General features: G+C 41.7%; 1 protein-coding gene across 1 annotated transcript in view; it reads left to right on the forward strand.

Moving 5' to 3' along the window:
* LOC145409221 (protein turtle homolog A-like) overlaps positions 1-25,491 on the forward strand; it is a 264,912-nt gene that overhangs the window by 214,945 nt on the left and 24,476 nt on the right. The window contains exon 10 of the mRNA XM_080279705.1: positions 17,616-17,817. Within this exon, the coding sequence (XP_080135831.1) occupies positions 17,616-17,817 (202 nt within the window). The remainder of the gene's footprint in view (positions 1-17,615; positions 17,818-25,491) is intronic.

Here is a 25,491-nt window from a genome sequence, read left to right on the forward strand (position 1 = left end):
AGTTGTTGTAGTGATGGCCGTAACACAGGCAGAGTTAGTAGCAGAAGTTACTACGGTAGATGTAGTGGTAAAAGCTGCGGCAGTGTATGTAGTAGGAGGGAATAGTGGCAGAAGTAGTAATGATCGTGGCAGAAGTAATCGTAGAAGTAATAGTGAAGATATTGGTAAAGGCAGTAGTAGTAGTAGTAGTTGTAGTAGTAGTAGTAGTAGTAGTAGTTGTTGTTGTTGTTGTTGTTGTTGTAGTGGTGGTGATGGTGGGAAAAGAAGAATAAGAATTGAAAAACCTGTCGTAATATAGAATTTTTTTTAGTTCTAGTGACAGGAAAAGGGTAGAAGTAGTAGTGATAGTGGGAGAAGCTGCTGAATTAGTACAGTAGAGAGCTGCAGTAGTAGATGTGCAATAGTAGTGATGGCAGTAATGTAATTAAGTCCTTTTATATCAGCCATGGTGTTGTGGAGGTTGATGTGATCAGACTCCCATTGTGTGCTGTAATTGGCTTTCTCTGTTGGCCCATATCTCTCTCTTGGGGTCGTCTGTTTGTCTTCTATTTTCTCGGAAAATATAGGATGATTCTGGAACAAACTAGTGTACATGCAATATACATTCATATTGAATCGATTTCACAGAGCCATAGGTTGTTTAAAACAATATATAGATACTGTATACGTGCGCAAGTATGTTGGAGCCTTTATAAAGGAAACAAATTACTTCTATTTCGTACTGAAAATTGATTTTTGAAAACTTTATACCTCCAATTTCCATTGCCTCAGCTTAAGACAGCCCTAGTTGCTAGTATTCTTAATTCAGATAAACGAATAAACAAACTGACTTTGGGCAAGTAAGAATCGAATTTGCTCAGTACCATAACCGAGTAGAGTACGAAGCCTTATGGGAATGGTTGTTTTGGTGCCTGGTGATTTTGTGCCAGTTTTGCTGCTCATTCACTCATCTTTTACATTTTGGAGAGTCGGAAATAATTATGAATGCCTTATTCAAAAATCTGAGAAAGATGTCTCGAGATAACAAGCCCTGATACTGTACTTGTACATTTCATGCCTATTGTTCTATTAATAAAGGCATGAGGTTATAGCAAGGAATATTGGTATGAAAAACGAATACAGAAAAATCAGAACCAACACCTAAAAGTACTTGAGAAAAGGGAATGTATGAATAAATTCCTTATTGCATTCAAAGGGCTGGGGGAACTGTCTTATAGTAAAGGGGTTAAGGAATGTTATGTCCAAACACTCTGTACTGTGAAGTCTCTATCGCAGAATATAATTATCTGAAATCAACAAGAATAAGATACAAAGGACATCATAATGGAGTCGTTTATCGCATCATTCTGTTGACGTACCGGCATTATTAATTAAATTCTCGATATCTCCTGGCTGTTTTATTCTGCTTGGAGAGACTGCGAATTGGAGGAAAGATCCTTTCTATGGTTGAATGAAATTTGTTCGGGGTAACGAGAGAATATAACATGTAAATTAAAAAAAAAAAAAGTTTCTTAGTGATGTGCTTAATACTGTCGGAGACCTGTGATTTGTTCTTAGTTTAATAGGAAAAAAATAGTCTGTTTTTTTACTAAAATAGAATACCAGTATTAGCACTTTACGACTCTTAGGATCTACTCAGTAGAATCATCTGGCGTTACCTAGAGTCCTATATACTTTAATCATCATGTATACCCTGATCCTGTGTGTGTGTGTGTGTGTGTGTGTGTGCGACGGACGTAGCGGAGCCAAAACTTGAAATGTGATTTCGATGAAGTTTGGCGGGATGTTTGGAATTAGGTCATAGATCAGCCCGTTTCATTTCCATGTCGATTGAAATTTTTGAAGGGGTATTTTAACCTCCAATTGTTCCCATTGGTTTTGTAGCTGATTTGCCCGACAAGGCAGCGAAGCACATACTCTTGCGTCGACACATAAATCGTTGGTTTCAAGTAAAGGGAAGCGCAGTGATCCAGAAAAGGGCTGTCCTTTGAGCAAGTGCACAGCAGCCTGACAGCGTCGTGAAAGTACTTGTAAGTACAATTTTTGTCCCGAACATTGGAGGGTGAAAGATACAGATATCAACACGCAGGCTTATGTAACTCTACCTCAGCAGAAGAAAACCTGACTTCAGCTTTAACAGAGCAGTAGAGCTGTCTCAGTCATTGGAGGGTAAAAGTCACAAATATCACCATTAAGAATCCTACCAGTCAGCTTAATAAAATACAAGTGTCTTGCCGTTAGTTGTAATAGCACAGTAGAGTCCGACCATGATAGGGTTTATTAAGGTACCGTCTATGAACAGTCTGCCCAACTGTTTTGGCGGAGTGAGACGACAGAAATACTAAGGATTCAAAAAAGACAGTTAGCGAATAATTGGCTTCATCTCCCAGACTCCAAAACATCGCTATATCTGTCTGAGGAGAAGCAGGGAAAGAAAAATTGGGGTGTAGGAATTGTAGACTTGACGCGCGCGCGTGCGTGCGTGTGTGTGTGTGTGTGTGTGTGTGTGTGTGTGTGTGTGTGTGTGTGTGTGTGTGTGTGTGTGTGTGTGTGTGTGTGTGTGTGTGTGTGTGTGTGTGTGTGTGTAGGCAGGTAGATCTGTAGGTAGGCGTTTGTATCAGCTTATCTTGTAGGTGGGTAATTGTGTGTGTGTGTGTGTGTGTGTGTGTGTGTGTGTGTGTGTGAGAGAGAGAGAGAGAGAGAGAGAGAGAGAGAGAGAGAGAGAGAGAGAGAGAGAGAGAATTGGGAAAGGAAAAACTAATGCGCAAAGTTGGGAAAGACAGAGAGCGAGCAATGTTAGAACTGTATTTGTGGAAGGTGTAGAGAGACAGACAGATAGCTAGACAGACACACAGACAGATTTGGATTCGTAGGACAGACAAGGAGAGTGCATTTTCTTCAGTTTCATTTCGTAGGTCAGACAAGGATAGACTTATCTTCCCATCTCTTATATTTCCCGTTTACGAGAGAAAAATAATGTTAAGTTAGATATGTTTTTTATTTTTTTAAAGAGGGACAGTGGAGTATGCATAACCTTCCTAGCTCTTGATCTTTGTGCATAATCAGATCCTAGTTACTAAAGGGTGTTAGTCTTAGGCATGTTACGAGAGAGAGAGAGAGAGAGAGAGAGAGAGAGAGATGTGAAATAATACCAGTGAGACGAGGGACAGGAGCAAGAGCCACACACACTTCAGTAGTTCTCTTAAAGTGTCGGGGATCTGGAAAAAGCACTGCCAGGGCAGAGGCAGCGGTGTTGAAATGGGAAATGAACAGAGATTAGAGGAAGGGGAAGGTGTGGTGAGAGAGAGAGAGAGAGAGAGAGAGAGAGAGGAGGGAGGGGGTATGTGTACATATACGTGTTTGTGTGTGTGTAGGTGTATACGTGTGCGTGCGTGTGTGTGTGTGTGTGTGTGTGTGTGTGTGTGTGTGTGTGTGTGTGTGTGTGTGTGTGTGTGTGTGTGTGTGTGTGTGTGTGTGTGTGTGTGTGTGTGTGTGTGTGTGTGTGTGTGTGTATGTGTATTTGTCTAGTTGTAGGTGTACACGTGTGCAAGTGTGTGTGTGTGTGTGTGTGTGTGTGTGTGTGTGTGTGTGTGTGTTGGGAGGGGTGTTTGTACAGAGAATATGCAATATGACATCAAGAAGCCTCATAAAAAAAAAAAAGTGCAATGATCGTCGAGGTAGTTATAATGACAGAGAACTGCGAGGTATCTGACAATGAGTGAAAAATAATAAAAGAACATAAGTAATGGTAAAATAATTATGAAATACGATTAAATAGAGTGGGGAGAAGAAGAAGAAGAAGAAGAAGAGAGAAAGAGAACGAAAAGGAGGAGCATGAAGAAGTCTTAAATTTAATGCCTATCGACAACACGAGCTTCATTCAGACATTCAAGTTTCGCTAAGTCTCAGCAGTTCCCTAGAATAACCCACAATAATCAGTTCACAACCACGTTTGCAACTGCACAGCTGGAAAAACAGGGACATAGGAGGAACAAATTGAATCCACCATTCTAATCGTCCCCAGACTCGAGTACGGGCTCCTACGGTTGCGGGCTGGATGTGCTAACCACCGCACCACCGCTTTCACCATTTCCTGGAGCTAGTTCTGAAACCACATCCCTTCTTATCCCGGAAACTTGCCAAACTGCAGAAGGAAAAACATGGCGAGTGGGATAAGTTTGCAGAGTTCGCTGCTCTTTATTGGGTTCAGGTGGATTCAGGTTAAGAATAAGCTTGTGTCAAGATTATGATTATGTTTTTGCGTTTAACCTTGTCATGGTCAAAACAAATCAAGTATTCTATTACACACAAGTCCTGACGATTTTGTTTATTTGAGAGTGAGTCAAAGGAGCCTTAGAGTGTTAATACTGCCACCTTTAGCTCTTTCATTGGTGGGCAATCTCTAGTATTCTTATTCCAGCTAATGCCAGGAGATTTTACTCAGCTAAGAGTGAGCCATACGAGTCTAAGATTAATTTCACCTGTCCATTTTATCCATCCTGTTTCCGATATAAATCCTTGTATCCTTGAGCTCGACCAAGACTGTAGATATCAGGAGGGTATTATGACAACGAGCCTCCAATTTTTTACGATAATTTGTCAAGTGTGTTTATTATGTCTGGCGTTTCAGTACCATTGCTGACTACGCTCTGTAATTTGGGTTGCAGCGTAGGGGACTGACAAGAGATCGAGCTGGCTGGATCCATGTGAGAAGAAGTGCATGATCATGGATTTGGCACCCCTTTTTAACGTGACAGCGTTCGGATTGACTCTGTTGGATACTTTTACTTGACTCTAGAGAATGTGGTGAAAGTTTTTGGCGTATCAGATAGTGCCAGGATTACTGGAGCTTGAATGATGTGTAAATGGAAAAGTGGCCAATTGGACTGGGCAAATTTTGGCTGTCTGGACGTTGCTACTCCTCACCTTGCCCTAGGGTGGGAAATGAGGACCGGATAAGTGTGTGTGTGTGTGTGTGTGTGTGTGTGTGTGTGTATGTGTGTGTGTGTTAGACAGACAGACAGAGAGACAGACAGACAGAGAGACAGACAGACAGACAGGGGGACAGACGGGCAGACGGACAGAGACAGAGACAGAGAGACAGACAGACAGACAGACACAAGACACAGAGGGACAAGAGACAGAGACACAGACAGGAGGGTAACTGAAGAAAGAGCATATTCAATCACAACACCCTATACATTTTTCAGGTAATCTCTCCCAGCCCGAAGACACCATCACTGACGTCATACAAGAGACACCAGCATAAAACTATCCACCTTCTTCTGCCATCAAAGAATCACGTCTTTTGTATCATTTAATATTGACGGGTATAGACGGATGGGGAAGGGGGCTGTCCAAGGCCTTGCTACAGATAGACAGGTGGACAGATAGACAGATAGAGAGAGAGAGAGAGAGAGAGAGGATGTAACCTTTTTCATTTAACACTTGGATGTTTATTTTTTCTTCGTCTTTCTTTTGTTTCTTCGTGATTTAGTGGAATTTTTTCACTCTCACGTTCCTATGCCTCACTCTCAGCTCATTTTAAGCAGCTGGCATAAGCTGAAACAGACTACAATACTTGTGTTGTCTTGACCATGAATGGGTCGATGGAAACAGTATAAAACACTTTTGGGCTCCTATACTTACTCCTGGTGAAGAAAAATAGTTTGGCGTTCGCTTGAGTAGAGTACCACAGTTGCCCTAACCTTGAAAGGATGAAATATTCCGGTACCAACACTCTCAGGCTTTTATCATTCATTCTGTGTAAAATCATTTGGCTTTCGCTGGAATAAATATTAGAGCTGTTCCTATGGTTCGGGGATTAACTGATAGTCCAGCTTTCCCAGGTTCGTGTCTCCTATTATTTTGTGATATCTCTCAACTCAAAGATATTTTACTTTGTCCACCCCTCTGATGTCAGTTACTTTGGTGGTCTGTGAATGGTGACTTTAACTTAGGTTCTCCTTACTTGATTTTCCTGTTTTGTCTGTTACAAGGTTATGTATCGATATTCACAATTGAATATATATATATATATATATATATATATATATATATATATATATATATATATATATATATATTTTTTATGAGTATTTTTAGGCTTCTTTTGTGTGTGTGTGTGTGTGTGTGTGTGTGTGTGTGTGTGAGAGAGAGAGAGAGAGAGAGAGAGAGAGAGAGAGAGAGAGAGAGAGAGAGAGAGAATTTTTTTTTTTTTGACGATTGGAGAAATAATTACAGGTTCAGTAAATAATATTATGTGCTGACTTCGCACGCCATGGAGTATAATTATAAACATCGGCTGAAGGATACCTTAGGAAAGATGGGGGATAAGTAATTGTACTGTAAACAGAGGAGAGTACATAAGTGTGGATTAAATAAAGGAAGTGGAATGAGCTGTGAATGTGTGCTTGTTGAGAAAAGAATGCTTCGATATGTTACTGACACGACAGTTGATAGTACCGTGCATTGAATTCTTTTATTATTATATAGAAGTGTAGTAGGTGAAGTGAAGTCGAGCGATGCATAGAAGAGGATGGCTTTGGGGTCTGTTCAGAATGAAAGCTTGACGTGAAAAACATGAAAAAAGCAAGGTATTGTAGTAGCAAATGAATATGCGCATATGCATGATGAACCTTTGTAACTGTAAAAGATATAGAGAGTAGTTGGTTAGGCATGCCAAAGAGATGTGTGCTGTTGCAAGGACGTCGATTAACTTGAGATAAACTAGAAAGCACTCAGAGAGCGCATACCTCCGCCAATGCCATTGCCATTAAAAAGGATTTGGATCCGGGTCCGTGGGGATATTGTGGAAATTATAGTATCCGGACCCACCCCAAAATTTAATCAATTGTTCTTGACCAATGGCCCACTCCTCCACAAAATTTTATTGGTATTCATTGAGATTTTTTGAAGACATCGTGCGGGATACTCCGGACGCGGATCCGCCCCAAAATTTTATCAGTTCTTTCTTGGCCCGTGGCCCACCCATGCACAAAACTTTACTGAAATTCATTGAAGACTTTTGGAGATATCGTGCGGACAAACAAACAGACAAACATAGGTGAACACACAACCTCCTCCAACTTCCTTGCAGATGATAATATGGTGGAACATACCGTAGAAGCAGAGGAAACGGTGAAGGACAAAATAATACATGAGGTAGATACTAGAAAGAAGTTAAAGAAAATATGTGGGGATTTACTAAACGTCAAGAAATTAATAAAGGGAAAGAAGAGTTAACTAACAGTTCACAAAAAATAATGACTACTACTGCTCCCACAACCTGAAATTATTCAGGAAAAAACTTTAAAATGTAGGAGTGAATATGTGAAACAGTGACGTCCCCTTCACCCTTTCCATGATCTTGGGTGATGGGGACATTGTTATGACTGATAAATTGATGGCTTTCTTGAGAGAGATCGGACTGATCAGAGTGATGTGACTTTTTTACTGTGTGGTTATGGTTTTTATCAACGATAACTATGTATATATTGTAATATTAATTAGGGTTGACAGTTGACATATTTTAAATAGTTCCTCCTCCCACCGATCTATTTCTAATATAGATGTCCCCTACATTAAGCCAAGTTTCTCGCCTGACAGTCACCAGCTGATGAGTGCAAGTGTGCAATATATGAAGGTATTGGGCACTTGCAGTCGATGGTGGTCTGCTGGGCGAGGTTCTTCACTTTTTGTATAAATTATGTAAATACATTATACTATCTTGCATAAGTTATTCTAATTAGGGACGACAGCTGACGTAGCCTATATGGAAATGTTCCTGACTCGTCTGGTTCCCTTTCACATATTGATGTCCCCTATATTAGGTTGTGCCTCGACTGACAGTCACCAGGTGATGAGTGCAGGTATTTAATGTAGAAAGGCATTACATACCTGCAGTCGATGGTGTTCTATTGGTCGAGGCTTTTTTAACATTAGTGTAGGTCTAGTTATTTGTCTCTTAGGATTCAGTATAGGTTAGAGATTTGTCTGTTAGGTGGTTAGTTTTAGGGTCTTTAGGTATTTTTTATTATAAGTAATATAAGGTTAAAAATATAAAAAACTAAATAAAAATAATAAAAATAAAACTACAAAAAAATAATAAAATAAAAATTATTATATATATATATGTACGTGTGCATGAAAGTGTGTATATTCATATGCATGGATGTGTTTATGTATGTATGTATATATATATATATATATATATATATATATATATATATATATATATATATATATATATATATATATATATATATATATATATATATATATTTGCCTATTTGCCTTAATGACCAGAGGCTCCGGCCTCAATGGTCGATAGGCTAAAAAAAAAAAAAAAAAAAAAAGAAACTAACAAGAAGCAATGTCAAGGCACAGTAAACCCGTCCCCGGCTGTCATTTTAGTGCTGACGTATAAACACAACAGGATATCTAGTCAAAGATGTCACATATCAAATTTGGAGTAAATCGGGTGAAAATTGACGATTTTATGCCCATTTGATATTTGAGGCCCGACCCACCTTTTTTTTTTTTTTTTTTTTTTTTCCGACTCTGGGTATAGGCTTCACAGCCTGCACTCAAGGCCCAGTAGTCCTCCTACATACCATGCACCTCTACATGTCATCACTTCGGCGCTAACACCCACCGTCCATATTGAATACATGCTAGGGCTGTCTCATACAGGACTGATGTATTGGTATTAACGGGGATATTTTTACGACATGTAGGCGGGTCTTCTGGTAGATCGGTAAAGTCTGCTTTTATGAAATTCAAATCCTTAAACTGTTCCCTGCCCCAGCGGTGATCTGAACCTGGGTCCGGTAGGACTACAGGCCACCTCTCTACCGACTGAGCCACCGCCTCCCACTGACATTGATCTACCGACTGAGCCACCTCCTCCCGCTGACATTGATCCTCCTACCGCTAACTGGGGGTGACCTCCCTGATGTAATGAGGCACGTTACAGGATACGGATTTGAAAGATGCACCTTTAGGTTTTGGTTTCATGTCGATATGACGAATATGAAAGGACTTACGGCGAAAAGGCGATTTTTTTTTTACTTTTTTTTTTTTTTGAGGGGGGGACTACAGCGTAGTCTTTGGCTCAATTTGGCCCAAAATTAAATCAGGTGCTCAGAAAGTTATAGTCCATCATCCCTGTAATTGTAGTCAAAATTACACCAGTAGTTTTCGCTTCAAGTTGTTAAGTCAGTCAAACAAACAAACATAAAAACAGCCAGACAAACGGGTCGGGAAAAAAAAAAGAAAAAAAAGAAAAACCGTCCCCGAGCCCCTCTGGGGCGGGGACGGGTAAATATCAGTAAGGAATGGCATCGGGTTGTGGCAAAGTGGTCAAAATTGTAGGCTGGGTATGGAGGGGTCATTGGTTTGATCCAGGCTTTTACACACACACACACACACACACACACACACACACACACACACACACACACACACACACACACACACACACACACACGCACACGCACACGCACACGCACACGCACACGCACACGCACACGCGCACACACACGCGCACACACACGCGCACACACACGCGCACACACACGCGCACACACACACACACACACACACACACACACACACACACACACACACACCGGAGGTTTTATTAGACATGGCTGGCAAGTTTATTGAAGAGTAGGAGAGCGTAGTTGGCGAACTTAAACATAGGAAAAAGTATAAAATGTCTTGTGGTTTGATATGTTGAGTGTACGTGTAAGAAACCGCGCAGTACATGGTGTGGAAACGAAAGAAGTGTCGAAGGTTAGAACTGGGTGGATGAGTATTGTGTAGACATGTACATGAGAGGGACTGCTCTGCTTAGTCCATTTCGGGGGGGGATGGTGAGGGAAACTTTGAAACGAAACTTCATTTTACTCGTCAGTAATCCTAGATCACCAAGTTTTTCGTGGTCCTTCCTCATTCCCCGCCACAGTTCTAGCTCATCGCAGCCATTTCTTTGTCCCCCCAATTCCCATTCATTTATCCTCCCGGACATTGTGATTTTTGGAGGATATTTTGAAATACACCTTCACTACAGTCTAACCACGGATCCTACAGTGCCATTTTTCTTAGTATATATTCCCCATGGTCCACCAAAATTCCAACCCTTCCGCCCATACCTTTCATTGTTCACCACGACCATTTCTTCCCTCCCCCTCCCCCTCTTACTTTTGACGATTTAATGGAGCACGAGAAATCAGCAGACGCGCTTGTTTAACTTTGAAGATTGCGAAAATACTCTTTCTACAAATACTACGAGAGTGACTTCAAGTGAAACAAGTTATAGTGAATGGTTCGCCTTTGGGATGGAGCCGATAAATCCAAAGCCATATTCCTGTGTACTTTAATGAAAGCTTCTACTTTTGTACTTTGCTTTCCGTTTGTAAATGTACACCGATACTCGAACATTTTAGAGCAGCGGAAAATCAGATTAAGATGTTGAGGTGTATGTTGATATTAACTTGTTTTGCTTCAAAACCTCTTACTTGATGGTCATCAGTGATCCCTACCCAGTTCTTTCGTTAACTAATGACCCTCCCTATTTCTTTATGGATCGTAACCTTAACACACTGAAGCCAAAATATAAGCAAACGCTTCTAAAACTGTCAGGGCTTCGTAAATGGCTTAAGACCTTATTTCTTATACAAATTGAGGGTGATTTCATAAACCTTGTTCGATTACAGCAGCTCTTTGTTATATATATATATATATATATATATATATATATATATATATATATATATATATATATATATATATATATATATATATATATATATATATATATATATATATATATATATACACACACACACAATGATTCTCCTATTTCGACCATATACCTCCGCCTCTTTCCTCTGCCCCTCTTACCTCTCGCCTTCTTCTTTATCCAGTATTATATGTCTTCCCTCCCTCTCATCTGCCTCATTTAATCTCACTTTATCTAATTAATTCACCCCTTCTCCCTCCCTCTTTGACTGCCTGCCCACCCCTAGCTTAATCTACCCCCCCAACCCCCGTTTATCCCTACCTGTATTCTACTCGTCTACTTCCTCCTTCCACCGTGTTATACCTCCCTCTTGTCTCTCCCTCACCGCTTTCTCTTCTCCCTTATTCGCTGCTCAAAATTCTTCCATATCTGCCCTCCCCAATGAGGAATTCTTCCCAGACCTGCCTGTCTTCCGTACGTCATTTGTCTTTGTCTTTTTCGCTCCCCTTTTTACCCCATGGGCTCTGTTGCATGATTCCCGCTACCTTCCATCCATCACACCTGGCTATCACCCTAACACTTTCTTCCTCCCTACGTTCCCCTGCTTTCTCTGTTTTTACTCCCTTCAACACATTGTACCTTTGCCTTATCTGCTTCTCTATCTTCGTAACACTGTCTTCCTCTCTAAATACCCCTGCCTTTCCTTATTTTTACTCGCGTCAACGATTCGTACTTTTGCCTTTTCTGCTGCCATATCCCCCCTAGCATTGTCTTCCTCTTTACATACTCTTGCCTTTTTCTATTTTTGCTAACTTCAACACTTTGTACTTTTACCTTACCTGCTTCTGTATCTCCGTAACACTATCTTCCCCTCGAACTACCCCTACCTTTCTCTACTTTTACATACTTTATCATCTGTAGCTTTGTCTTCTCCAGTCATATTTCGCAAAAATTCTTCAACCTCTCCCATCCGCTCATATATTCTAGTTGCTTAATGCTTTCACCAACTTTCCCTTGCGTCCTTGTTTTCTTTCCCCGTAGTTCTTCCGTATTTTTCAACTTTTCCCCTATTGTCCCGCCTTCCCCTGACTCTCTCCTTTATTCCGCATCCCCCTTCCGGGAGAGGTAGCGCTCTCCCGTCACCTAGCTAGTAACCTAAGTCCTCTTCCCAGGGGCAACGCTTTAGCCCTTATCAACAAAAAGGGACATGTAAAACTAAAAAAAAAAAAAAAAAATCTTTCCTCACTTTCTTCCATGCTTCACTCCACCATTCCTTATTTGCTTTCTTACTACCCTCCTCATTTCCTGGCTTATTCTGCCTCTTATTTACCTTTTCTTTTTTCCTGTTCTTTCTCTCACTTCAAATCTTATAATTATCTCCCAAAACCTCACTCTTATTTTTTTCATCCACACTAGTTAATTATCCATCCCTTCCCCTGCTTTCCTCTATTTTACTCTCTTTCCCTTCATCTCTCTCTTTCTGTCTTTCACTTCCCTCATCCTCTTCTATACCCCGGGCTCTCATTCTTCTTCGTTCAGACCATAGCCCCTTACTTACTAATCCCTTTCCCTTCCTTTATTCTAATTCTCTCTCTCTCTCTCTCTCTCTCTCTCTCTCTCTCCTCCTTTTCCTCCTCCTCCTCCTCCTCCTTTTCCTCCTCCTCCTCCTCCTCCTCCTTCTCCTCCTCCTCCTCCTTCTCCTCCTCCTCCTCCTTCTCCTCCTCCTCCTCCTTTTCCTCCTCCTCCTCCTCCTTTTCCTCCTCCTCCTCCTCCTTTTCCTCCTCCTCCTCCTCCTTTTCCTCCTCCTCCTCCTCCTTTTCCTCCTCCTCCTCCTCCTCCTTTTCCTCCTCCTCCTTTTCCTTTTCCTCCTCCTCCTTTTCCTTTTCCTCCTCCTCCTTTTCCTTTTCCTCCTCCTCCTCCTCCTCCTTTCCTCCTCCTCCTCCTTTTCCTTTTCCTCCTCCTCCTCCTTTTCCTTTTCCTCCTCCTCCTCCTTTTCCTTTTCCTCCTCCTCCTCCTCCTTTTCCTCCTCCTCCTTTTCCTCCTCCTCCTCCTCCTTTTCCTCCTCCTCCTCCTCCTTTTCCTCCTCCTCCTCCTCCTTTTCCTCCTCCTCCTCCTCCTTTTCCTCCTCCTCCTCCTCCTCCTCCTCCTCCTCCTCCATCTTTCTCATTATTTTCGTTTCCTTTTTTCTTTTTTTATTTCCTTTCTTTTTCATTTCTTCTTCTTCTTCTTCTTCTTCTTCCTTTTCTTTTCTATTTCATTGAACTATACCTCTTTCCATACCCATCCTACCTTCTTATACTTTCCTCTACTCTTTCTTCCCCTCCTTCTACCTCTCTCTTTCCTTCTTCCTCTCTCACCCACTTCTATCCAGACGTAGGCCATTATCCGTCGGCTCATCTTTCCCTCCCATATTAGCTGCATTATTGATAGCCGACCCACTACAAAGGTCACCACCAAAAATGCCGACGCTGTGGCTTATGGATCGTGTGAGCACCTGGCCACTCCTCCCACAACTGCAATATGGATACCACCTTCAACTCTGACATTACCACCACCCACATTACACCTGCTCCCCCACCATTACCGCACCTGTGTCTTCAGCATCACCTCCACAAGCACCCCGATCATATTACCTTGGTTATCGGCGCCCCACCTGCAGCACTTCACCACACACGCTCGTGCACACACCTGCGCCCGCCATGTCCACCACAAACATGATACCATTACCACACCTACACCTACACCAATACCACCACATCTACTCGGACACCAGCACCCCCAAACCTACACCTACACCACCTTGCTTACACCATAAATTAAATCTCCAGAGACAAAGAGAGCTAATTCGATCATTTAACACCACTCGAGGATAATGGAATCATAGCTATCAACAATAATTTCACGAGGAGGCTTTTATCCATGCATGTAGATAACAAAACTCTAACGAAAGATTTTTTTTTTTTTCTTTTTTTTGACAAAAATTTGCACATACAGCCATTGAGATTCAGTAGCTGCCAACTCGAATTTGGTTCAGATTGATGTCATTTGAAGGGGAGTTTTGGCCACCAGCTACAAGGAGTTCATTGAATGCAGTGTGGGTAGCCAGGTGCATAAACATATTCTATTCATTAACCTGTGTGTGTGTGTGTGTGTGTGTGTGTGTGTGTGTGTGTGTGTGTGTGTGTGTGTGTGTGTGTGTGAGAGAGAGAGAGAGAGAGAGAGAGAGAGAGAGAGAGAGACCATATTGACGTCCTCTGAGGGCACGTTTTTTACCACTTTTTGTATGTGACCGTCGGCGTTTATTTATTTATTCATTTATTTATTTACTTATATGTGAGTCTGTGCATTGATTATCTCTTGAGCCAATGAACGGATCATCTTTAAACTTTTCACAGGTGTTGTGTATGTGGACCTGAGGAAGTGATTAGATTTTAACAAAAATCCACCATGAGTAAGAGTGGGAGTGGGGGGCCTAAATTTGTGGTCCAATGATAAAGATAGGGAGCAAATTTTTCCAAGTGCCATAGGAGGCAAGCGATGACACATGATTACTCTTAATCACTCATAGGAAGTCATATATGGGGATTCTTTGGCAACAATACATTAGACCTTGGGTGACCTTGAAAGGTCAAAGTCAAGGTCACAGATTTTAACTGCTTAAGTTAGTCAAACGGTGAGAGATAGGCACATGGTTACTATTGATCACTAATAGGAAGTTATATACGGGGATTTTGTTGACACCATAAGATGTGACCTTGAATGACCTTAAAAGGACAAACTCAAGTTCGATCAATTTGTAAAGTTTTAAATCTCAGAAACTGCCATTTCGTTTGGTAATAGTGCTATTACCAAGTCATGAAACTTCAGTTAACCCAGTTTTCTTTCATCTTAAGTGACTTTGACCCCAATTCAGCCGGCGCGGGCGGGGTCTTGGAACCTTGGGTCACTTTGCTTTTTTTTTTTTTTTCTCTCCATCAAAAGAAGCCTGTCAAGTTGCAAGAAGTGCAAGTGCTCTCGAAAAACACTTGTATATTCGGTTCACCTTGACAGTACACTTACAGTAGACTCAGGAAAGAAGACCTCTCTGTTACAGAGGGTTATAACCAGGAAACCTACCCACAATGGCTTACATCGAGTTAGGAAGGAATGCATAGGGAAGAGGTGGGGTGCATGTGCTTTTCAGCAGAAGAAAAATATTTCAGTTCGGTACACCATTCACGATCAAAAGTTCGGTGACAGTCTCCTGTCAGAATTGTGCCCGTCTTCCATATTTCTCATTCCTCCCGAATATCAGACAGTACCCTTCCATCTTGCTAAATACTGTTGTCACATACCAGTACTTCATATTGTTGTTTCTCAGCCCTGGTCTTGCCTGGCAAATTTGACACAGTTAAACAACTGCCAGTATGGGATCGTCCTATAGATTCCCCCCACATATGGTATTCTACATCTTAGTTTAACATGTGCTGTGCAGTGCTTCATAATATGGGCTATGTTGCGTGGGCCTATTTTACAAGCGGAGCATGTGTGATCAATATTCCACCAACCCCAATCTAAGACGGAAGGCTGGGTGATGGCCTGATTTAAGCCTAGCTAGGGACGCTCGATCAACTCTGTTTTGTGATATCAGTGATGGATGGATTTCGGATTGGGGAGGGACTAGTAATATAGTATTTTGATCGAGGCGTTATATTGACCTACGCGTGAAATGAGTATGTACGTGTTTCTTCATCGCCAATGTTGGAGTGTCAGGAGATGGAATGTTGTTGAAGATGGCATGGTAAATAATTGTATGATTATTTTTGTGTGTAGTTGTGTTGTGTGACTCAGCCATATAGTGACAGAGATATTGCGTGGTAGTGCTGACTGCTGCGTAGAATCGTGTACCTCTCATGAGAGGTGGACTTTGTTTCAAAATGTCAGTGAGTTGAGGAAGTGATGTTGCTGCAGCCAGTGGCGATGTGCAGAGCGATGTTCTGTATGGTCTGCAAAATGTTTTATAACAGGATTGGGGCCCATGCTGGGAAGGCTTAGGACATCACTGATCTGATGTATTCTTTGGAGAGTAGAGAGATTCTTTGTTTTAATTGCCTGAAGTCTATCCTCGTAAATGACCTGAGTGCAGTGGGTGTGGGAATGCACCGTCTCTTAATATTTTGTGTTTGGTCCAGGAAGATGAATTCAGTGTCATATGTCACTCCAAGGATCTTAGTGGAGTGTGTGTGTGTGTGTGTGTGTGTGTGTGTGTTTGTGTGTGTGTGTGTGTGTGTGTGTGTAAGAGAGAGAGAGAGAGAGAGAGACTGGTGCAATGTTCTGTGTGATGTTTGTGTATACCTTTGAGCACGATTGCTTCTGGTGATGAATAATAGCGAATTTGGATGGAGCTATCGTCAGCCTGATGTCCTCAGCCCATTCCTTAAGTGTGTTGAGATAGTCTTGTTTCAGTGAGCGGGCCGTGTCTACAGTGTGGTGTGTGTTTGTTATGGTAATGTCACCTGCACATGAGGCCCGTCGGGGTATAGGAATGTCATGTGTTCGGGGGTTGAAAAGTGTGTAAGAAAGAATAAAGCCTTATGGAACTCCACTAAGAAAGTTTCGTGTTCGTGATGACTTGCTCTGGAGTGTAACATTTGCTTGTCTGCCAGATAAGTAATTGGTATTTGGTGTTCTTTAGCTTCGTATTGTAGACTTTGTGATCAGTCCATCGGGGATTGACATTAGAGGCTCTCCTTATGTCTATTGTTGTAAGGAGTGTACATTTTGCGTCTTACGTATTGACGCCGTTAGATGTGTGTAGTGTGACGGTCTTTTGTAAAAGTATTTGTGGAATGTAGTGCTCTAAAGCTGTGTTGTGATGGAGCAAAGGGGACATGAGGTGTGATTATTAAGAACTGGGTGTTCAGTTATCCTGGATGGCGTGCAGGTGTTGTGGGTCATTCCAAAGTAGGGGTGTGTTGGGTCCTAGTTTGGTCTAAGAATATTAATGTTTGCTCCATGATTCCAAATGCTGGGAATGCTATAGTGTCCATATTATAAGTAGTTGCTGATATTTGTGAGGGCCTGGATGTCATGTGGTCCTAAATGTTTCAAATGTAGGTTGGTCATGCCGTCCGGTCCTGTGCTTTTAGTTCTTTGTTTTCCTGATAGTGTTGCGTGAAGGTTCTGGAGTGAAGGGGCTTATATTGTGGTCGAGTGGAAAGGACTGCCAATGTAGAGAACATTGTCTTCAGACTTAGTGCGTGTTGGTGTAAGGTGACCTAGGTTTGCATAATGGTCCCCAAGTATGTCTTTTTGTTCTTTGTAGGAAGGGATGCGTTGGGTGTTGGAGGTGCTTCTTTGTGAATTAGTGATGATGTTAAGTGTTTTGTAGAGCCGAGTGCAGTCTGTGGACTGTCTGAGTGTTGACACAAATGCTTTCCAGTTTTCTTTCTGTTTCGTGTCTGCTAATTTTTTGTCAGTTTCTTTACATAATAGCTGGAGCCTTCTGATGACGTCTTGCATGGGGAGGAGAGGGCAGATAAGTTTGAGTACATCACGGTGTTTGATAAAGCGAGCAATCTCCGGTGTACAGTTTGGTTTGTAGCAACATCTTCGAACGACCTTCCGGTAGTGCAATGCTGGCGAAGTTTTGATCATGATAGTACCTTTCTTAGGCCATCTTTGTGTGTCACTAGTATTTGCAAAATATGGTAGTTTTTTACAACAGCTTAATTTGGAAGAAACTGCTAATCAGCTTCAAAGGTAACAATGAGACTGCAATAGGCAGTTTTGCTGCAAGTTATTGTGAACCTAAGAGCAAAGAACATCAAAGGTGAAAGCATGAAGAGGACTTATTGTATTAAAATGTATCCACTTTTGTCTCCATAAGATTTGCCGGTGTGCGAGGACGGACCCCAGACGGTAGCTGTGGCTGAAGGCGAGAACACACGACTGTCTTGTCGAGTGGACGCCCGGCCACAGACGGACCTGTCCTTCACCTGGTTCTTCAACAACACCCTGGACACCGTGGAGGTGGAGCAGCACCGCTTTACTGTCCTCCCCGGCGTCAGTGTCCTCGACTACACGCCCAGGTCACTACTACCTTCACCTCATCACTCACTACAATTTATGTTTGCCCTTGCTAATCTGATACACGCTAGTATAAATCTATTCATCTGATTATTCTTGCATCATTTAGTCTCACCCAGCTACATCACACGTATAATATCTACATACCCATGTGCGATGACATATTAAGGAAAAATCTGTCTACCGCTACATCAGATGACTGTAATAATGCTTAATTCTCCTGTCACTGTGACCAGGTAAATCAACTAGACACTGGATAAACACACAAAAGCGCGCGAGCGTTTATTTATTTATTTATTTATTTATCTATTTATTTAGTTATATATTTATATAGTCATATATTTATAGCTTGAACTAGTCCACTGCATGACAATATCCTCGCCTATCTTTCTCCACTCCGACCTATTGGCTGGTAACCTGTTCCATCCAGTCCCTGCAAGTCGCTAAATTTCATCTCTCCATCCTGTTCTCTGTCTGCCTCTTATCTTACTCAGTCTCTGGGTTGCCATTTGGCTTCTGCGTTGAATGTGTCCTGCCCATATCCATTTCAGCTTTTCACTGCGGTTTACATCTTCTATTTTCGTCTATTCCTTTATCCAGGAGGCTCTCTTTTATCAACGTGACACTTAGCATAATGCATCTTATTTCTCTCTGAACACTCCTAAAAGTACGTTTCAAACTGAGTTTGACTCCAGATTTCCGAGCCGTATAACTGTCTCATTTCACATAAAGGCAATTGTTTCTCCTTCATATAGTTACTTAGTCTACCAAAATACCTCAGTCCCACTCCTATTCTTCGCTGAATTACATAGTCATGAACTAGAATTATCTGATTGTCTGCCGTAGTTACTCATATTTTTCTATACTGGCACATTTTAACTTTTCATTTCTTGTTCTGTACTCGGAAGGTCTGTTAAACATAACTCAAAGTCAAATTATTTTCAAGCCTGCCCTCACACTCCTTCTGTTCATATTACTTATAATTTCTTGTAGTTCCTTCCCTGAGTCACTGAAAAAGGACTGTTCTGTTTACAAATCTATAATTAATACTTCCTTTACACAATACAGTATATATTGTATTAGGGCATACTGTTTGTTACTCAACATAGGAGAGAATAACATTTTACATTGCCATATCATGCATATTGGTTTACAGTACTGAAACATTAGTTTCAATGCTTTATGAGGCACTGTCCTACCTGCCAGTCAAAGATACACCATTCCACTGTTCTGTGCTGAACACTTTACTTGCAGTGGGTTTCTTTTACTGAATAAAATCGTCTGGCCGTAGTTAGAACAAAGTTATTTGGCATTATCCAAATTAATATCTTCGTGCCATCATTGTTTGGAAAAGGGTTGTGTTTCATACATCGTCAGTGCCAGTATTTCATCACTACTCGTACATAAAGCTCATAAGTGCACCGTAAGGTGTGGTTTCCTTACAGTTTTAGTATAATGACAGATCTATCCTCACTGTTGTACTTGAGCCTCTCATGTGGCTTACACTATTTGAGCACCTGTATGCCTATAACACGATTAATCCTTAGTTGTAACAGTGAGAGTTGCAAGTGGCGAAAGAGGCTGTTGAGAGCAACTGCGATCTTTTCTTTGTCCTCCTTAGATGTTCACCTCACCCAGCTAACTGGTAATGCAAACTGTGCCTACCTCACCTGCCTTGACACCCGCTTGCTTCAGGCATCATTCTTTGCTTGCCTTTTTGGCTTGTCAGTGATGACACTTCACTCCCTCACACTTACGGTTAGCGGTCGATCCAAACTGTCAAATAAACCTGTATGCAATGGCCTTCAAAACATTACTTATTCACCACCTCACTCTTCATGCCTCAGTTCTCTCCTTTTATCTGTCTGGCCGCCTCGTGCCTTAATTCCTGTGTATCTTCCTCTCCTTCCCCCTACAATCCTCAACATCCCTACCTGTCTTTGTACATCAGCTTCAAGATCCTTGCTTATTCCGTCCTCCACTGTTTTGACCCCTTCCACCAAGTAACGCTTTTTTTTTTTTTTTTTTTGTTCCAGACATTTGTATTAAGTCTTGAGGATATAATTTGTGGTGACCTCTTTAGAAACGCTCTCCATTAACTTTTTCACAACCTGGCGTCTCTCCTTAACCTGAGGGCAGCACGAATTAAGCAAATAACACGTCTTGAGTTTGCAGCTTTAACATCATTGCCTAACATCATTTCCTCACATCGTTGCCTCATATCGTTGTGTCAACATCCCTGCCTCAAATCCCTGCTCTACATTCCTCCCTCACCATCCCTGCCTCACCATCCCTGCCTCACCACTCCTGCTCCACGTCCCTGCCTCACCATCCCTGCTTCACGACCCTGCCTCACCATCCCTGCTTCACGACCTTGCCTCACCATTCCTGCTTCACGACCCTGCCTCACCATCCCTGCTTCACGACCTTGCCTCAACATCACTCCCTCACATCCCTGCCACACATCCTTGTCACATCTTCCCGATTTTTCTTAGCACACCCATCTCATCCTCCCTCTGTCTGCCTCTCCTCCTTCCTCTATCTGTTTCTCCTCCTTCTCCTCCTCTCTGTCTTTCCTCCTCCCCTCTCTCTCTGTCTCTCCTCCACCCCCTCTCTGTCCCTCTTCCTTTCTCTGCCTCTTCTCCACTCTCAAGTCACCTCTCCTCCCTCTTGTCTATTTCTCCTCCTCCTAGACTAATTAAATTCACACATCCTTTCATGGACTGATAATGAGGTTAATCATTACGCCAATTTAAAAACTTCGTCTCTGTCACGTTCCGTATGAAGTTGCCGCCTCAAGACTGGGCTATTCACATGAGGCCCGAGCGTAATTAGTGCTGGTCCACCTGATGGGATATGAGGACAGGTGAAGGAAAAAGAAAGGATGGGAAGAATTTGAAGTTCTTTTATTTTCATGTGTCCGACTCTGGCCATAAACCTGACATTCCATTCTCTAAGGCCCAGCACCCTTCCAGCGTTAACATAGTTTTACATGTCACTACTTCACCGCTAATACCCTTCGTCCATATTGAATAAATGCAAGGTCTGTCTCAATTAGGACTGATGGAATGGGATTAGAGGGAGTGCTTTATGACATGTCGGTGGGTCGTGTGAAAATCGTTAAAACTTGTCGTCTAATAATCAAACTATTCCCTGCCCCAGCCTGGGATTGAATTCACGTCCTCTCAGACCGCATTCAGCTTCTCTGGTCACTGCTGGGAAAACAGAAGAGAATTAGAAAATGAAGAACAGCATAGGAAACAGGGAAGAAAGGGGAGAGAGAGAGAGAGAGGACGAAAACTGCATAGGAAAGGGAGAAAAGGAAAGGAGAAAGAATAGGGAGAAATGGAGGTGCTGGGAAAGAATAAGAGAAGAAAAAAATATGAGAAGCGAGGTAAGCTGAGGAGGAAAGAGAGGAGAGTTTGTAAGAAATATGAGTGATAAGGTGCTGTACAAAGGATAGGGAGAACAAGGATGAGAAAGAAATGATGAGAGGGAGGCGGATTACAGATGAAGAAAAAGAAGTAAGGGGATTGAAGAACTGATGACAAAAGAGGGAGAAGCGGAATAGACTTTGGGAGAAGGGGAGGAAAGAGAGCTGGAAAACTGGAGCAAGATTGACTAAGAAGTGATGAAGCGATTAGAAGATATGATGGACTAGAGGAGAGGAGAGTGAACAAGAAACGGGTATAATGTGTAGAATGCATCTATCTACCATCCTATCATCAAGGAGAGCAGGGACTCAATCCGGACATTTAACGCGATAGGGACCACCATTGCTTACTTCTGAGGGACGTTACATAAACAATAAACTCTGACCACCGCTTTGATGTTGACATTTTACAGGGCTTCATTTAATTATATAGTTATCATCTTCTTAGAAAATGGTTTCCTGGTTGCACTATGCAAAATATATCGGTAATGAAGAAGTACTAGTAGGCCTCCAAAACTTACTGTCATAAATACGCCCCTACATATCCACACCTAGAGTAGAAGTTAGATATCGACATATTGGCACAGACCAGACGTTTATCTGTTCAAACTTACGATGACTAGCTTTAAGTCCGAACTTCCTTGACGTCCTTTGAGACTGTAACCGAACAGGACAGGGAAAATGTGGGACAGAGCAGGATTGCTGTTGTATGAATGATGATGCATAGGAAAAAGGAGAAGAGGAAGGAGGGGCAAGAAGAGAAGTTAGCAAGAAGTGGAAAAGGATGTGGGAAAGAGTGACAGGCAAATCAGAGGGGATGAAAGACAAGACGGGATAGAAAGGAAGACATACAAACATTACCGACGTATATGCAGGGGAAGTGATCGGTTGTGATTTGTACCAAGAAAACCTTTTGGAAGCACTTACTTGGATAGGAGTGCATTTCAGTTATGTAAATGATGTTTACTACTTACATTTGCCATTTTAGTTTGTTCATCATAACTAGTAAAATCACTTGGTAGTATCTTCATTAAAATAAGCAAGAACATAAATATTGGGTGCGAGAGCTTACACGTATTTAGTGTCCTTGGTGTGCTGTGGTGTGGGAGATGGATTTCGTGTGAGGTGGTATGAGAGGGTCGTATGGTGTGGTGCGGTGTGGTGTCATTTCACTGAAGTCGCTAATGCCTAAGGAAATTAAGCAACTTGTTTCCGAAAATAGTTAGTGAATGATTAAGGAACGGGGCAGCTGCTGAAGTTTCTCCCATATCTAAAAATACACTATGGGATTGAAGGAGTAGACTTGGAGTTTTTGTCTTTTTGTATCTTATTTTGCGAAGGTCAGTAGCAGAAAATGATGATACAACAGCTCTCCAGTCCTTCCACAGCCTCTCTTCGTAACCAGCACCGTAATTTAGTGTTCATCTCTTAATGCATTTCACCATCCAAAAAACGTGGACACAGTGTTGTATTTCTAGCTGTTGTATTGCCTCATTTTCACCTTGTCATTTTCACCCTTTCGTGTAGCGTGAGGAAGTTATGCATTAGGATGGGATTGTTTGTCTGTTCTGCTTATCATTCTGTTTCTGTCAGCAAGATGATGATAAAACGAGTGGATGGAATTGCGCCAAATCTGGAATAATGATTGAAATCCATCAGAGGATCAGATGATTAATTTCTGGCAGAGAAAGGTCATAGGTCAAGGCAAGGTTAACGCAAAGAGTTTTAATCTGATTTTGAAAACCATCGCTCCGGGGTAAAGGTGACAGACAAGGGCAGAGTTCAGACTTTAACTCAACTAGTTTTGACTGTATTTACCCAAACTTAGTGGAAGTCGTCCAAGAATGATTTTTTTTTTTTTTTTTTTTTAAGACAATAGAGCAAGGGGCAAGGTCACACGACAGGTCACCTTGGACACGTTTTCATCCAGTTTAATAAGATTTCGCGAAAGGATTAAGGTTCGGGCAAGGATGAAAATATATTTTAAGAACAATGGGTCGGAGGTTAAGGTCACAGAACAGGATCAAAAGTTCGAAATTAGACAGACTTTCAGACCCAGGTATTGCACTCTCTGAATGTTCCTTCTTCTTTTTATGGCGATATTTGTTGATATTTTCAGTTCCAACAAAATCTGTCGTGTGGCGGAAATCCAAACTGTTTAGTTCCTGCAACTCGACAGCGCCATATTCTGTCTGATATTTACTTTCTACAGACGTATTAGCGAGGCGTTTTTACTTACTCGGTAGGCTACCCTTTCATTCCAATGACTTTCTTTTTCCTACCACGAAACTATTACATTAAACTGGTGATGAAGTAATTAATAACAACAATATATACCTCCTGCATTTGGAAATGTCTCTTCAGAGCCAGAGTTGTGTGATGGTTGCAATACTATTGCATAAAATACACTGTTGGGGTGAAAGACTTACGGAGCAAACACCTATTCACTTTTTATTATTATTATTATTATTGTTGGGTAGGGTGGCCAGAAGTCGCTTTGCTGAGAACCATATTTAGTGTATGCACCGTAACCCTGTTTGTGAATTTAGTTTTCTGTTAGTAAAAATAAGGTAACAGAAATTATCATCACCATCTCAGTCCTTGTGCTTACCCAGTAAGATGGAATGAAGGAGGATTCAGAAACTAAGAAGGAGAAAACATTGATATGGGAGAACGGTCAGCAGTGTATCCAGTTAACCATTTAAATGAGTCACACAGTCAGTTCACGTAGTACTCAGGCCTACGGAATCCTGACTCCACCTTACAGCCATCTGCAAATACATTTTTATAGTTGCACTACACATACACTTATTGGATATAATGTTTCCATTGACTGTCAGGTTAAAAGGGAGATACCAAACCTACAGTATCCGGCGTGCTTGCCCATGCATTTTTATCCCTTTGTAGATTCCTTTCCTTTATCGATTGCCATTGCTTGCCTTCCCACACATTCATGTACCATTTCCATCCACATTTTTCTTGGCCTGCCACGCTTCCTCCCACTTTCAGACTCACTCATATACACCCTTCTCACCACTCTGCCTAGAACCATTCTCTAAAGATGACCATACTCCCTAACGTATTCTCTATCCTTCTGTCAAGAGAGCTCTTTCCTGTAGATTGTTCAGGATTTATCATGTATCTTATTCTATCTACTCTACGCAACCCACACATATTCATTGACACGAGTCATCAAGCACATCATATTCTAAAGTCTCGGTTCAGTACGTCACTGTACACTGAGTCATAACGGAATCCTGTTACAGTCTCCGTACTCTGTCTTTATTCACCAGTGGACCACATTGAAAGTTTCCGTTTCTTACTACAATTACCATTTTACTTTCATCAACATTTACTCCCAAACCACCTCGCTTACAGAGTTCACAAAACTCTAGCCCAGATTTGAAAGATCCTTTTAACTAGTAACAAGAAATGCAGGGTCATCAGCATTCATCAGAAATAAAATACTTTTCTCGTCACTTTCTTACCAGATCCACCTCTTTATATTCTGACCAGTTTCATCACACCATCCATATGCAGTGCGTACTGAACAGTCTTGAGGACCGTTATCTCACTCAGCACTGATGCTTTGCCACTTAACGATCCTTCTGCTCCAACAAATACTTCACCTGTCATCAAGAAGTGTTACGGTATTCAGCATTTTTTCCCATCCTCTCTATACGTGAGCAAGTGTTTCCATAATCATTCCCTGTTCACCTTGATACATTTGTTTTTCCAGATCCATAAATGCCATCAACAGCATTCAGTCCTTCCCATTTGCTTTCTTCACTATCTCTTCTTATCAGAGTAGTTTAGCTTCTACTTCCAAAATCATGATTTACTTTTGTTTCCCCTTGCTAAAATCTGTATATATTGTTTACCTTTAGTATTTTCTCTCCTCACATTACACCTCTCATCTTGCATTCACTCAAACCACTTACCGCACCCTGCTGTTCCTCTGTTACTAGCTGACACGCTTGCAACACCACAAACAGCTGTACCATTCATAGCCACACTAACTGTATGCATTTCGGTTGATCCAAGTTCATTGACCCCTAACTCCATTACATTTTGTTCATACTCATCTGCCTCTGCATTGTTTCTCAGCTCTTCCACTTTCAGTCTTTTTTCCGGATACTTCTCTTACCCATATCCTTCAAACTCTTCTTAATTTCACCTTGCATACGACAACCTCATGACCAGCTAAACCTCTGCACTCTCACAGCTCTCGTGTCAAAAGCTC

This window comes from Coenobita brevimanus, chromosome 80 (assembly GCF_032717465.1).
Source record: "Coenobita brevimanus isolate Jiangsu-jjx chromosome 80, ASM3271746v2, whole genome shotgun sequence".
Classification (NCBI taxonomy): domain Eukaryota; kingdom Metazoa; phylum Arthropoda; class Malacostraca; order Decapoda; family Coenobitidae; genus Coenobita; species Coenobita brevimanus.